We start from the raw sequence: 16,841 nt of genomic DNA on the forward strand, positions 1-16,841 counted from the left end.
TTAATGTTTGGATATTTATATTTAATTTTTTTAATCAACTTGTGTAACACCTAGTTTTGAAAGTGCTTTGTTGTGGCCCGTCCAATCATCAGTTATCATAATGGTTAGATCCTTGGGAAAGGAAGGAGTTGGTCCATTTCGGATGTGGGTGTTAGGGTATACGTGAACTAAGTGTTTGATTGTGTCTTCGGAGGCCAAGGGTATAATTGTAATTTGACATCTTGGTCTTCTTGGGATTTTGGGTTCTTGTTCGAAAAGTTTTTAGGTAATGATGAGTTGTTAGAAGCATAGGGCTTCTCATCACCTTTCAATGGATATAAAGTTCGTTGAAAATGGACTTAGAACGAAGAAGTTATAGCCAAACTAAGTTTAGGGTTTTAGGGGTTCCGTGAGTACGCCGGGTGTAGAAGGTTGTATCGTCGTGAGTACGTTGGGCATATTAAGAGGTACATGGGGCATACTCCATTCAGACCAAAAGCCTTAAATTTAGGGTTTGGTACTATATAAGGAACATTATGCCTCAAAGACCAGCTTCCCTCTCACCCTAAAGCAGCTACTACAAAACCCTAATCCATACTTGAGTGATCTTGGAGCTTAGAATGCCATTAGAAAAGTAATTTGGTGCTTTTGAAGAAGGTTGGTGGTTGTCGAGGCCAACACAAATAATAACCCTAATTATTATACACTAAAATAGTTTATAGTGGTAAAGGGATCGAATCCACGGAGACTGGTTCAATTTGATAACTCTATGAAAAATCTCTTTGTAAAATACTTGGAATATGACAATAAATTAAAAATGGGGGCTTTGATGTTTTGAAATACTTGAAACAAACTAGAATTAACTATGATTTAAATAGACAATTGCAACAAAAATAAGAATTTGATGTAAAATCAATAAGGGAAAGATGGTTGACTTAAAGTTTTCTCACTTTGACTTTTGATGAACATATCATTAGAATTCAATGGTGCAATACTTGTTTTAAATCCTCAATTTGGCTATAGTAATCCAAGGAGCTTGAGATTACCTAGACTTTTCTTAATTGTTGAAATGGCTAGAGAAGCTCATAACAATTTCCTTAGTCAAAGTCACTAATTCCAAATAGCATGTAATTAGTGAAAGTCAACTAGCATTAAGAACCAAAAAGTCACCAAATCCAAGAGGGGTCAAATGCTTTCACCACCATGTTGGAGGAAATGTTTTTATGATTGTGTGAAGCAAAAACAACACAAAAATCATTTGTTGCTTGCTAATTTGAGGATCCTTTACTTAATCAAGAAATTAGCCAACTAATCACCACAAACACATTTAAACTCATGAACTAAAACATACAAGTAATGATAAGATGTTAAAACACAAAACATTTCCATAAAGATTCAAGAACATGTTCATGGATTCTTCAACATTCAACAAAAGTTCAAAGGATTAACCAAAAGTCAACCAAGATTAGCTTAGCCAAGCATGGCTAAACCCAAAGAAACAAAGTTAGAGAAATTTGTACCAAACATTAAGCAAGAATCAAGAGGTAAAAATATGATGTTCTTCAAGGGTTCTTGGCCTTCAAAAGTCTCTAAAACTCCAGAGAGAATCTTCAAAAATCGGGTGTCCAAGAGTATCCAAAAGATGGGCACCAACCTTCCTCAAATAGCTCAAAAGAAGAATTTCCGAAACTACCCCTGCAGGGCCTTGCGCGACCCGCGTGCTGCTGCGCGGGTGGTGCCTGACATGGGCTTCTTTGAGATTTTGGGCCTCTAAAGCATATCCCACTAGCCCAGATCGAATCCAATCACCTCCTAGCCCATTTTCTTCAAGTTTTTCTTCATTTAAAGCCCAATTTGACCTCTCCAAATCCTCCAAAGCTCGTGAACTCGCCCGATTAATAATTTTCATACGCTTGAATGTTCCCCCGCATCTTGCAAATTTAAAGTTTATTTCTCTCCAAGTCTTCAAATAATCATCAAGATCACTCCATGCATCATCTCCACTACCCATCAAGCCCAACGTCATTTTTGTCTACCAAATCTCATCGCCTCCTATACGTCCCGAACACTCCCGCTCCGCTAGACCCGAAAACCTGCAATTATGCTCACAAGATTCGAGAGTACCCGAAATAGTCATAAAATAACAAAAAGGAAAATATGCATGGAAATTATCTAAGTTATGAATGAAATATGCTAAAATAAACTATAAAAAGAAGTAAATAAAATGAAGCTATCAAAGGTGTTCATTCTTGAATACTTATTGGAGAATATAGAGCTTTTAGATCCAGAACTACACCAGCTTTAGGCTCTCATTTGTGGTATAAAGTCTTAAACTTGGTGGTTATCTCCTTAGATCTTTTGTGTTTGGTTTTTGGACCTTTTTGGTCCCAAGGACGACGCTTTATGGTTCAAATCTGATTCTTAGGCTTAGGGTTTCCACCCTTTGTGCTATTTGATTCCTTAAGACAGAAAGTTTCCATATTGAAGGCCTTAATGGGTTCATGCAAGAGTTAAGGCCATTTTCATGGAAGTACAATGCCATTTTTTGAGTTTGGGCTTACTAGGGGGCATGCAAGCCACCAAGTAATTGAATTTATGGATTAAAGCCCTTTAATGGACTCAGATTTGTGATTGGGGCTTCAAATCTTAAAGGATTATGCTCTTTTGGGATTTTTGCTTAGCAGGAGAGTACGCTGGGTGTACAAGCCCGTACGCGCATCATACAAGCCAAACAGCCCGTACGCTTAGCATACAGCTGAGTATGCTCCGCGTACTCAGTCAGGTGGAATTTTGACTATTGGGCTTCGATTTGGGCCAGTTGTTCGACTTGTTTATCTTGGGCCCGTTGAGCCATCAGATTGTGGGTTGTTAGTAATGTTGAAAAGGTCCCAGAAGGATTTGGGCCTAAAATGGAAAATTGGGCCATAGTTTGGGCCACGAGTGTCCTTTTAGCATTTTGGGCTTAAGTGTTTAAATTATTATTGGGTCATCAGAATATAGAGTATGTTGGATTGGAAAGAAAGATTAGGCCTCATGGTAAGACCCATGTAGAGGATTGGGCCGAATTTGGAAATTTAGGCCATTGGTTGATTAATAGGCCTTTGGGCCTTTCAGATTATAGTTTGTAGCATAGTTTGGACAAGGAAATGCTAGGGGTAAAATTGTCTTTTTACCTCAGGTATGAAGTTATAGTAATGGATTAGAACCCAATTGCTAATTGGGTGATATTTTGGTATTGATATCTCAAGGAATTGTTAGGGCACCAGCTAAGGATTTCGTACAGCGAGCTTCAACATTCGAGGTGAGTCTCATCACTATTTGTATGAGTCGAAGACACCAATGCCGGCCCATTTGGTTAATATATTGTAGGAAGACCTGGGGGGTTAGCCCTAGGCATTATGTATGAAAGACCAGGAGGCTGCTCCTGGCACATTGTATGCTATGATGTATTATAGGAAGACCCGGTGGTTAGCCCTAGGCATTATGTACGAAAGATCAGGAAGTGGCTCCTGGCACACTGTATGCTAATTAGCTAAGTAGAGTAGTATGTATACTACTTGTCTTTGTGATGCTTGCATGGAAGACTAGGAGGTGACTCTTGGCACTTATCTGTAAGACCCAGGGGTGGCCCCCGACTTGGCAAGAAAGACCACGTGGCGGCCCATGGCATAATGGCAAGACTATATATCAGCACCTAGCATCTTATTTGATTACAATATATGAATGATATGTATGGCTCACGATTATGTATGGTAATATCCAGTAGAAAAAGACCGAAGAGGTAGGCGAGCACTCAGATATACTAGGCAGTATGTTTATTGTATGGTATGTGGTATTTGGGGAATTCACTAAGCTTCGTGCTTACGGTTTTCAGTTTTGATTTCAGGTACCTCCAATTTTTAAGTAAAAGAGCTCGGGACGATCGCAACGCATATTCCCGTGTTTTCCACAATATGTGATTTCTAGGAAAGAACTCTGATAAATGTTTATTTGAAATGCTTTTCAATGTGTGAACCAAGTTACAAATGTGTTTTAGTTATATTAAAAATGAAATTTTTTATCATGAATTTTAGGATGTTACAACCCATATAATACATGGGTCTCACACCATATATATATATATATATATATATATATATATATAGAGAGAGAGAGAGAGAGAGAGACCTTGCTTCTAGAAATACTTAGGTTTAGATGACGTCTACAGTAGTCTACATTAGCAACTCATATGAATACAAGTTCTCACTTCAGCCGATAGCCACCAACTAATGTGATGTATTTTGTTTAAAGGGACATTACTTATCAATGATATTTTCATCTACCGAACGTCTTTTTTCATTATTGGCCTTCTGCAAATGTACCAAATATTGATCATTAGCCTCAATAGATAAAGCCTTCAACTACTAATTAATTTTGTTCAGCACAAAATAAAAAAAATCTTCTAGGTTTTACATTAGCCAAATCTATGACTAGTAATATACTTTCTTGCTTAAATAGTTATGAGTTGTGTATCCCTTTGATCATATATGTATCTTCGGATTGATGTTTAGGTTCTCATCGCCATGTTCATCAATAAATCACCATTCATGGACAGACGTAGAATTTTTTATAGTAGGGGTGTCACGGGAAGGCCATGGGTTGCACGATACTAGAAAAAATAAATTTTACGAAAAGTTTACCTTGCATCCGAAAAAGTTAGGTGTTGCACGGGCAACCGTGTACCCTATAGTAAATCCGCCATTGTCATCATTAAGGTTTTATCTATTGCCATGATGTTTGAGATTTGGCCATTGATGGATAAATCGATATTGATTATTAGATTCAATATGTATTTTCTTGTACTTTCATTACAATTACAACAAATATAATAATTAAGTGTCAAAATAGTGTTTGTCATCGTCTGAATCATAATATTTCTTTACAAATGCTGCCATATAGATTTCATGATAATACTCTTTTAGAAGTAGATGATATCTAAGAGATTCATGCAACATCTTATTTTTCACAAGATACCAAAAATCACATAAAAACAATTATACATTTATTCAAACACAAAACTAAAATCATACATTTGCTAGGGCTTAGTGTCCACTTATAAGATACAAGAAAACTTATTTAACAATGAACACATGAATGAGAACATAATGGAACTTAGATAATTAACATGTGGTACTGCATTAATAAAGTACTAAAACCGAATTGAAAATGATGTAGCAATGATCTTGGAAATCGTGTTCTTTCCTCGTATGTATCCAATGACATAAACACATAACAATGACACATGAACATATGCGGTGCTAATTAAAGACTTGTGATTATAGATTTTACAGCCTCATCTGCGATGATGTAATACATCTCTTCTGTAAAATGAACGGCATCCCAATAAATGTATTTCGAATGATTCGCACATGTACTCAGCCCCTTTAAACTTGTCCCGAACTCTGTTAATCCATCTCCACAACAACCTTTTTCAGTTTCAGTAAAACCTGTCAATTTCATTTTGACCAAAAACATTATTCAAAAATTTCTCATGATGATTCTATGTATTGAGCTTAATAAATAATAAATTCAAGATGATTTTACATGTCATTTTTTGTTAATACTTAATGATTTTTAAATATAAATTTATTTTTACTTAGAAATCATGTAATGTTTTCTATTTAAACATTATTAAAAATTAGGTGTTATTATTATACTCTAATCTAGATATTGTAGGAAAATTCTATATGTATCCCTTATATTGCTTTGTGTACCACCATTTGTGACTTTGTGAGTATAATAACGTGTGTACTCCATGATTTGATTATTTATATAAATTAGGGGAGATATGTATAATAATACTCATAATATATTGTGTCTTAAGATTAAATATATAATTTATTTGCATTTAATAAAGTTCTATGAACACTCTTTATTATTTAGTTGTAATTAACAATATTTTTCCCGATCATAATTAATAATTTATAATTAGTACGTAAACCATTTTTTTGATTTGTAACCATCTAATTATATAAAGACTATATGTAATTTTACGTCTCAAAATAATCTATGACAAACCAATTCCGCTTATCCCTTCAATCATTAGTTATCGTATTTGGCTTTTCCTTTTGAATTGGCAAGAATTTATATAAAAGGGCACCGCCCCTAGAAAGGATCTAGCTAGAAACATTAAAGTAAACACTAAAAATACGTTCCATTTTGTCAATGTTGTTTATAAAATTTTGGAACATCAAATTCAAACTATTGAAAATTCCACGATGAACGTAATTCTGTTTATTATTACTATATCTCGATCGTAGAAACAAGTCCAACTAAGTTCTGTCATGTATTTTCTAGACAAAAAATGAAAGTTTCCATGCATGTTTCAGAGAACATGAATCTTTGTAGATGTAGAAATAGGTACTTACCATATTTTGATGGGTTTTGTAAAGTGTTTTGAATGACACCATAAATGTCAACGAAGACAGTTCTCATCTGTAATGTTGCTTCGAGTGATGACAACTTTGCCTTCAACAAAAAGTTGAAAGAGAGAGCCACTTGGTTCATAGTTTCATCGCATTTAACACTATTCTTTAATGTCTTTATCATAGGCATGCATCCGAATGGCTCCATCCCAACAACCGCCAATCTCCTTACTCCTAGTAAATGCATTTCCTATAATTTTATTATAGAAGAAAACCCTATAAGTTTTACAAAAACTAATAAGCATGTAATTTCATATTTGATTCATGTACATGGTATATCGTAATATTTTCCTGAAACATCATATCATGAATCTGAATCTCCATTATACTTGTAACTATCTAAAAAAATTATTCAATTCTTGTTAAACACTTAAATTTTCCTTCACTTTAATCAGATGCTAAAAATAGAAAGAGAATGATGTTTTACCTTTATGGAAGCTTCCATGCAATTGATCAAGAAACGTTGGTATTGCGTGATGGTAAACCTATGGGATCGAGTAGGATCAATGTAGTAATTTTGTAAAAAGTCATTTGTGCCTGTGCTCAAAATGAACACAGCATTCTCCACAATCCTATGACAAGTTTCTTCTCCAACAAGCTTCCCTAAACGAATCTTATACTCCTTAAAGTACTCCAATTGCTTTTGAAGAGATATAACATTCTACATGGAGAAAATTAAATGATCAGTTTAACATCAACCCATTAGTTTTTATATGGAAATCGTAATTATAATTTAATTTCAATGCTTCTCAATATCGTAACAAAGTTTTAATAATCTTGAATCAACTTAAAATCATGATTAAATTATTAGCAACTAATAACTGATGACTTATATGAACTTTAATTAGTAGTAGTTTTTCACACATGATTTGTACTTGATTTTTTAAAATAAAGATATGTGTGTTCGATTTCAGCATGAATATGCAACCAACCTTATAGTGTGAACTTTAGGGGTAAAGCGCATTAAATTTTATAGCCTAAATGCTACTTGCCTACTTATATAATATATAAAACTATTTATTTCTTTGCATACCTTAACAAAAAGCCCCCCCCCCCCCCCCCCCCCCCCCCCCAACACACACATTATATATATATATATATATATATATATATATATATATATATATATATATATATATATATACACACGTTTACAATAGTTAGACTGCTTTTGTGTTACTTCACACGGATTATTTTCTTTCATATGGACATAGACGATAAAAGATGTTTGTGATTCATAAATTGTTCGGTGGAAATTAAAAAAAAAGTTCCAAATGAATAAATACACAGAAGTCCATTATCCTTAATATTTTATTTGCCATAAATATTTATATTAAGTATATGTACTTGTAATATCATCGTCGCAAATAAATCGTCATATTAGGAGTGTAAGTGAGCCGAGCTACTCGGGATCGACTCGTTAAAAGCTCGACTCGAGATCAAATTAAACGAATCTGAGCCGAGCTCGAGCCTAAATATGAGGCTCGTTTATTAAACGAGTTTGAGATCTCGAGCTTCCTCAAAATTAAACGAGCTAAACTCGAGATTTGTCAGGTTCGGGCTCGGCTCGACTTGTATACACCCTATATCGTGCTGATTGAGTTGGACAAATATTTTTTTGCTTGTAAGTTATTTATTTTAACAGTTAATCAAATAAGTTAACTATATCCACAAAAATTAATGATAGTTGACATATTAAAATATTAGAAGAATTTCTTCAAATTAACTTAAATAAAAATATATAGTTAAAATATTAACAAATATATGTTATAAAACGCATCATTAATTATTAAACAATAATTTTTATACTAAAATGTTATAAAACATTATAATATTTTAATTATATAATATTACTGTAAATATATGGTAATATTAAGATTTATATATATTAAACTATATCATCTAAATTGTTTTCACTAAAATGTTGTAAATTTAAAAATATTTTTTATTTTTTATTTATCATTATTTTTAACAATCATTTTATTTAATTCATTTAGATAATTAAACATCTATAAATCATGTCACCTTAATGATTTCTATTTGGGGTTTGTAAAAAATAAAATAAAGCACAAATTTATTTTATTATTATTTTTAATTATTATTAAGATTAATTATTATAAATATAACTAATTTTTACCATTTTCAATTTCGATAGTGATCATATATCAAATATTAATCCTTTTTTACAGTATAACATGATATATTTTTCTAAATTTAAGTTTTCTGATATATTCATTTATAAATGTTACTTTTTCTGTGTGATATGCATTGTCTATTTTTTACTTTTAAACTTTTTGTTTTATAACTTTTGCTTTACATATTTAATATTTGTATTTGTTTTATAAATTACTTGAGAAAACTTATAACAATGAAAATACATTTTAAATATAATTCAATCATTTATTTTGCATCAACTATTATATATAACAAAAATATTTAACGTCAATGTTGGAGAATAAAATTTCGAAAAGTCAAAACTTGACAATAAATATGAGACGAATGAGTAAATAATAATTATTTTCGAGATTTTCATTAGTATAAATAATAGTTTGTTGATTTTTTAGTTTGACATTTTAGCTTAGGTTTCAAATTCTACATAATATTAATAGTTTAACTTTTAAAAAAACATAATGTTTTGATATTTTATATAAGTTTATTTAGCTTTTTAACGTTTTGCATTTAACCTCAAATTAAAATTAATATATCAAATATATTAGACTGATAGATTAAATGTTCTTTTATTAAATATGTAACATTTTACATCCACCAAAATATATATATATATATATATATATATATATATATATATATATATATATATATATATATAATTGAATTTACTAATGTTAGATTTCGTAGATTAATTGAAAAAGTTAGTTGATAGATAAAAAGGATTCCAAACACACCATGGTTGAAAACCATTTAGAATGGTTTGGTCGAAACCATGGACAATCAAATCAAATAAAATAAATATAAAAAATGCAATTGTCAATCCATCCTGACTCAAATTTTCTATTGGTTTTGACATAATTAAATATTATTTTATTTTATTTTTTATTTAGATTAAATAACTTCTATATCACGTTTATAATTGCTATTTTAGTTTTTAACAATTATTACATGTTTTTTCCTTTCTATTTATTTATATCATAATCTTTAAAAAATAATATGTATGATATTTTCTACTACTGTTTGAATGATGTTTTTTTTATATCATTGGTTTGGTAATATTTTTTATTATTAGTATTTTTACTATTTATTTATTTATGCTATGGTGGTATTATTTACATGATATTTTCAAGAATTTTAAAATTATATTGTTTGAACTGTTTATTTAATTATTATGATTCGAAACTTCTAAGAAACGCTTATAAATATTTTAAATTTGTTATAGAAAAGCTTCGTATTCATTTATTAACTTAGGGAAGAACCAAACTGTCTTTGTCTTAACATTATAGGTATATATCATGACTCAGTAATGTTGGATATTCAAGTTTCGTTTAGAATATATATGGAAAGTATGAGTATATTCAGACTGTATGTTTATGTTTGCCAATTTAATAAAACCCTAAATAAAAATTTTGTAGTAAATTACTTTTTGTTTATTCATTTAAAACTTTATCATTTTTTACTACCATAATTATGTGGTTGCGAAAATATCATGTTATGTTAGTTTATACTAAAAAAAAATTCTAAAAACAAACAACAATGAATTTTTTTGATCATGTACATTATTCTCAAGACTAAATTTTGTGAATGGGTCAAACATTATTCATTTAATTCTTTGTTAACATCTAATTTCCAAGGACTTAAAAAATCTTGGGTACCTAAATTCTTTCAATGATTGAAGGTACTATGTGACGAACAATACGATAATAAATTGTACATTGACGGTGATTGCTCTCGTCACATGACTGGGAAGAAAGAGAATCTTAGAGACTTTCGAAGCTTGAAGAATGCAAGAGTTGTTAAATTTGGAAACAATCAGAAGTGTGAAGTAAAAGGATATGGAAAAATCACGAATGATAAATTCACAGTGATTCGAGTAGCGTATGTTGAAGGTTTACAACATAACTTGATAAGTGTTTCTCAACTTGTTGTGGACACTGGCAATCAAGTACCTTTTAACGAAGAGAAAAACATTATTTCGAATGTTGATACTAAAGAAGTTTTTAACGAAGAGAGAAACATTAATAAGTATACCTCTCATGCATTAATTTTTAGATTTTAGATAACAGTTAAAACTTGTTTAAAGCAACAAAGATGAATATAATTTTATTTTTTGATCTACTAATTTACGTTTTATCAAACATAATAGTTATTTAGGTATAAAAAAGGAGGATAATAGTTAGAATGTTATCAAATATAAATTAACCCCTGATCCTATTTTTATTTATATTACGTGTGCTTCTTTTTCATTTAATTATTGTTTTTTGTTCTTAATAATTCAATATATACATATCAATATTTATTGCGAATTCAAAAATTTTTAATTAACTAAAGAAAGCAGAGAACAATACAAAGAAAAACGTGTGACCAAAAGGGACAAGGTTAGAAGGGAAGATATTTTTTCCGTGTAATACACAGGTCTCACACCTAGTATATATAAAAGAAATTTGGAACCATTCCTACCTATTAGATTATGATGATGATATGTAAACTATAATTCTTTTATCATAAACAACAAGTTGTGTGTTTATACAATTATACAATTAATCATCTAAAATATAAATTATTATCTATGAATAAAGATGTTATTTACAAATCACTACTCATAAGATTAAAAAAATTATAAGACAAAATTGGTTTTAAGGAGATTCAATAGTGGATACGGTTTCCTAAAACTACTCATTTAATTACGGATAGTAGTGAATATCTTTAGATTCTGTCTCGTCTATTGATCTTCTTAATCTAATGGTCAGGAATGGCTTTAATTAAAGTTCTTATATTAGTTCTAATGATAATGATTAGTACTGTCTAAATTTAAGTGTTATTTTGGAATGTTGGATTGAAAAGTATAATGATTCAGATTGATTCTTAGATAATTATAGGCTTCATAAATAAGGATTTTGTTATATATAACAACTAGGTGTGAGATCCGTATATTATACGGGTTAATTTAAAAAAAATTTAAACATTAAAATGTAAACAGTATATTTTTTTAATGTAAAACTTTAAAATAAGAAAGGAAAAATATATTCATTGCAATTTAATTTCATATATATTATATTTAATACTTTACATATATAAATATATGATTTTAATTTTAAAAACTGAAACAAATCAGAAATTGACAAGTGGATAATATTTATTTCAACAATACCACAAAATGACAAGTATCAAAACTCATGAGAGATTGACATGTGGTAAAAAAAAACTTCATTTATTAAGAAAGATTTATTGTGATTATCTCATAAAAAAACATTGATATAAATTGTTTTTATATTAATACATATTTATAATTTTCAAAATAACTTAACGATATAAATACTTTTAGGAAAATAAAATTTACCATTCGTGTTTCATTCTTTTTCTTTAACATAAGGAGATTGTTATATGCACTTGATGTAAAATTATTAAAATTGCAGTAAAGTTTTGGAATTAATAAATGCAAAATCGATATATTATTAAATATAAAGTAGATTTGATATGTTACAACCTTATAAAAGCTAATATATTTTTCAAACATTTTTAGATGTCGTTTTTAATAAACATATAAATTAATCTTAGAACTAACATTTCAATTAGCTTATTAAAGGGGGGGGGGGGGGGGGTTCTTCAAATATACCTTTTATCAATTATACCATAAAAAAACTGAATCTTTAAAACATCCTTTGTCATTTACATATTTTAGTTTAATTCATCTATTTATAAAAAAACTTTTACGGTATATCTACCAAATAACCTTATTAAAAGAAAGCGTCAATTGATTTATGTAAAGCTCTGTAATTAACGAGTAGAAAAATAATATAATCTGACCAAATTTGGGTCAGATCGAGTTGGTGACCCACAAGAATTTTGGTCTATTTTTTTTTTTTTTTTAATTTGAAATTTTTAATAAGTTAAATAGAAATATAAATTTACATCATTAAAAATATAACCTTAATTTTAATAAACTAATTTAGAAGATTTCATATGCGTTAATTTATATATACTCTGAGTAACTTTGAGCATTTATATTTCTTAAAATAAAAACTATAGCCAAAATATACGCGTAAATAAATGGAACGTCCACGCCTATGTTTATATGTCGAAGCATGTCACTTACAGTGACCTTTGCAGTGAAATCATCGTAACCAGAACCACCTGATGCAAAACTAACACCATGCAACAGGTCTACTTCCATCAGGTTTGGATCCAAATACGCTTTGATTATGTTTCTGTAACCTAAAGCCTCAGCTGCAATCACACAAACAAACAACAAAGCATGATCTTCAACAAATGTATATATACCTACAGTAGAAGGCACCTTCAACAAGCATCAATGCATGGTGAAAGGGTGATTTAACTTGTGCTACAAGTATTCATACATGAAAATTATACTAAAAGTTACCAATGAAATCAGTGCATAGTCTGCCATTGGTGAACCTTCCCGTTGGAAGGGAATGATTGAAATCTTTCCCATAAGGAAGGAAGTTGCCTTTATGCCATGTGTTTGGAAGATTGTTGTTGTTACCAGGATCGACACTTGAATCACCGAAAACCAGAATGGATGTAACATTGTACTTGGCTGCAAGAACCCTAAGCTTCTGAGTACTCCCCATGGCACGTGCATTGCATGTGACCACAGCCTGGAACAAGAACATCACTATTATTACTAGGTTAAGTGTCACCCATGTTATATGCTTCATTTTCAATTGTTGAGAAGAAAACAAAGGATTGGAAAAATATTGTGATCGAGATGTGTTCCATGTAGCTATGTCACCATGGTTTTTATAGACATGCCATTTAATTTTGGTAGGTTTGGGTATTAAGTAGTAATCCCTGTCAAAATAAAGCTACGTTTATGTTCAACATTATATTTTATCTTAAAACTTGAACATGAAATCGCGGGATCAAGTGAGCTAGGTCATGAGTTGTTTTATAATTAAGCGTGTAATGTTACTTTAGAATTAGAAGGACGTACAAATGAGAGCCGGCGAACTATTTTACATATTAGAAATTCAACTCGAATTATTAAGTGGTTTACAAAAGAATTAATAGCTCATCTAGTAGTAACAATTAATATGATTTTACAATATATATATATATATATATATATATATATATATATATATATATATATATATATATATATATATATATATATATATATAGAGAGAGAGAGAGAGAGAGAAAAAAAAAAAGAAATAGAGAGAAGTTCAATTGAAAAAATAAAAAATGTTGAAAATAAAAAAATTATGTTTATTCAATCATTTATTTTTGCTGTAACAATTTGTGGCGTATCGGGCCCAAAGAAGATGAGATATCTAATCAATAGAAAATGCATAAACCTAAGAAAAATCCTAAAAATATATAAAAAATAGTTTGAGATATTTAATTTTTTTTACTTTACAAACATAAAAATCCTTACTTTTTTTTTATAACATCGCTGAAAAAAATTAATTTTTTCATATAAATTTTTTCCAACGAATGTGTTCTAAAATCTGCGCCTTTAGCCCTATAAAGTAAAAAAAAGAAAAGAAAAAAGATTTAGATAAAAAAAATAATAATAATAAATAATTAATTTTTTCAATGAATTTATAGAAAAAGCTGCAATTTTTAAAAATATAAAGTCAAAAAAAGTTTGTGATCTCTAAGTATTATTTTTATGCATTTTTATGATTTTTAGGGTTTTCTTGTTTTCCGTATAACTCTTTGTTGGATTAATATCTAAATCCATAACTATATTTTGTATGTACTTGATTCGGTTGTAGCATAGTCCTTTTGGGCTGCCACTATCAAAGCAACTTGACTGAATGATTAATGGAGAAAAAGGTTGTAATGGTTTATTAATATATTATATGAATAATATATTAAATGATAAATCATATTTGTTTAATTAATATTGATCAACAATTAATTTAGAATTAATTTTGTGAACAAAAGAGATTAATTCAACTTTGGGGACTGAATTGTAATTATTAGACCATTACAATTTAGAATTCATAACTTCTTCATCCGACGTCCGTTTTCGTCTGTCTTTTTACCGTTGTATTAATAGTGATGAGTCATTCGATTCTCATTTAGGTTGCGTCGGCTAAAAATCACTCGATCTTTATTTCGAGTTTTTAGTTGTCTACTGCTATACTGAAACTTAGAAAAATCATAACTTCTTCATACGAAGTCAGCTTTAGACGTTCTTTTTATAAAAATTATTGGCTTAACAAATAATAAGATTTTCATTTAGATCACCAATGCTAAAAAGTAGTTTATCAAAAACTCACTTTTTACGTCATTCGGCGTCATGCCGGTTTTATCGCGGATCTTCGATTGTTCATAACTTCTTCGTTATAACTCGGATTTCGATGAGGTTTTCGACTAAATGTTTCTAACGAGATTATTTAAAAATTTCAATAATAAAATTTTACTTATTTAAAATTTTATATTTTCATTAAATTTCAATATTTGCCTTTTGATTGGAATCTCAAAAGACTTCCAGTATTTTTCCGAGTGATTCTAAACATAGTTTTACTTTATTTCTAGTAAAAACCATATGTTAGAACTCAATACTCATAATTATATAATATTTCATAATATTATTCACTTTTAAAATTTACAAAACACGATTTCATAATGTATATGTTACAAATACCTCCTCGTTTTGAGGATTTCGTCCCCGAAATTACATCGATTAAAATAAATGAGGATATTTCGTTCTTATCTCATTCTTATTTTACCGATTATAATTTGGGCCTCAATGGCGTTTCCACTTGACAAGCACCAACTCTACTTCTTTATTATGTAGCTTAGTCGTTATTTCGTTTGCGATCTCTTCAGGCTCTTCTACATAAGTTAACTTATTATTCAGTTTCGCATCGAATAACGAAACTGCTTCATCATATATTCTTAAACATTTACACAAATAGCTCACATGAAACACGTCATGAATACCTGCCAATTCTCCCGGCAATTCCAAGCGGTATGCTTCTTTACCAATCCTCTAAGTGATTTTGAAATGACCAACAAATCTAGGACTTAGTTTTCCTTTCTTCCCAAATCGTATAATGCCTTTCCACGAGGATACCATCAGGATTACGAAATCACCCACCTGGAATTCTATGGGTTGTCTCCTTTTTTCTACATAGGACTTATGTCGATCCTGGGCTGCTTTCATTCTTTCTCGTACGATTTGAATCTTGTCGGTGGTGTCTTGAATTATTTCAACGCCTCTAAGGATTTTCTATCCTATATCACGTCAACATAATGAAGTACGACATTTCCGACCATATAGTGCTTCATATGGTGGCATTTTGATTGAAGCGTGGTAACTATTATTATATGAAAATTCAACAAGAGGTAAATACTTATCCTAGTTACCACCAAACTCCAAGACGCATGTATGAAGCCTATCTTCTATTGTTTGGGTTGTTCTCTCTGTCTGACCATCTGTATGGGGATGATAAGTTGTGCTGAGGGCAACTCGAGATCCCATTTCACATTGCATACTCTCCCAAAAGTGAGAAGTGAAGCAAGTATCAAGATTGGAAATGATCTTTAATGGCACACCATGTCTTGCAACAATTTCATCCAAGTATACTTGTGCGTATTTCTCCATTGGATCCATTTCACACATGGCGAGAAAATGTGCACTCTTAATCAGGTGGTCGACGATTACCCAAATGTTATCATGCTGTCTAGCAGTCTTTGGCAATTCGGTAATAAAATCCATGGACATCTTTTCCCATTTCCATACAGGAACGCTAAGACTTTCTGGAGTTCCGTAAAGCTTTTGGTGCTCTGTTTTGACTTGTAAGCATACTAAGTGTTCCTGCACATATCTTCCAATGTCTCTCTTTAATCCAGGCCACCAATAATTAGCTCTTACAACATAGTACATTTTACTTGTACCGTGATGTATTGACAAATTAGACTTATGGGCTTCATCTAAAATCTTCTGTCTTAATCCACCAATCTTTGGAATCCATAGTCGATTCTTAAATACCTTCAATCCATGTGGATCATCAAGTAAAACATCAGCATAATGTACCATCCCTTCTTTCTTCACATTGTCTCTACTTTCCATTTCTCTAATTCATCAAGAATGGTGAACTTCACTGTAGTGTGAGTAATAGTATAACACATTCTATTACGATAAACCTTTATGCTACGTGCATCGGCAACTACATTGGCTTTTCTAGGATGGTACAAGATTTCATTGTCGTAGTCTTTGATTAGCTCCACTGCTCATTGTTGTCT

At 30.4% G+C, this 16,841-nt stretch overlaps 1 protein-coding gene across 1 annotated transcript; it reads right to left on the bottom strand.

Annotated features, from left to right (window-relative positions):
• Nucleotides 1–4,998: 4,998 nt before the first annotated feature.
• LOC145005144 (GDSL esterase/lipase At5g45950-like) lies at nt 4,999–13,362 on the bottom strand. The gene is made up of 5 exons (XM_078964195.1): nt 12,997–13,362; nt 12,712–12,842; nt 6,871–7,104; nt 6,387–6,633; nt 4,999–5,465 (listed from the first exon to the last, which is right to left on the bottom strand). The coding sequence occupies exons 1-5, from the start codon at nt 13,292–13,294 to the stop codon at nt 5,281–5,283; spliced, it is 1,095 nt and encodes a 364-aa protein (XP_078820321.1). The 5' UTR covers nt 13,295–13,362; the 3' UTR covers nt 4,999–5,280.
• Between the last annotated feature and the right edge of the window lie 3,479 nt (nt 13,363–16,841).

The sequence above is a fragment of the Lactuca saligna genome, chromosome 7 (genome assembly GCF_052625555.1).
Source record: "Lactuca saligna cultivar CGN05327 chromosome 7, ASM5262555v1, whole genome shotgun sequence".
Lineage (NCBI taxonomy): Eukaryota > Viridiplantae > Streptophyta > Magnoliopsida > Asterales > Asteraceae > Lactuca > Lactuca saligna.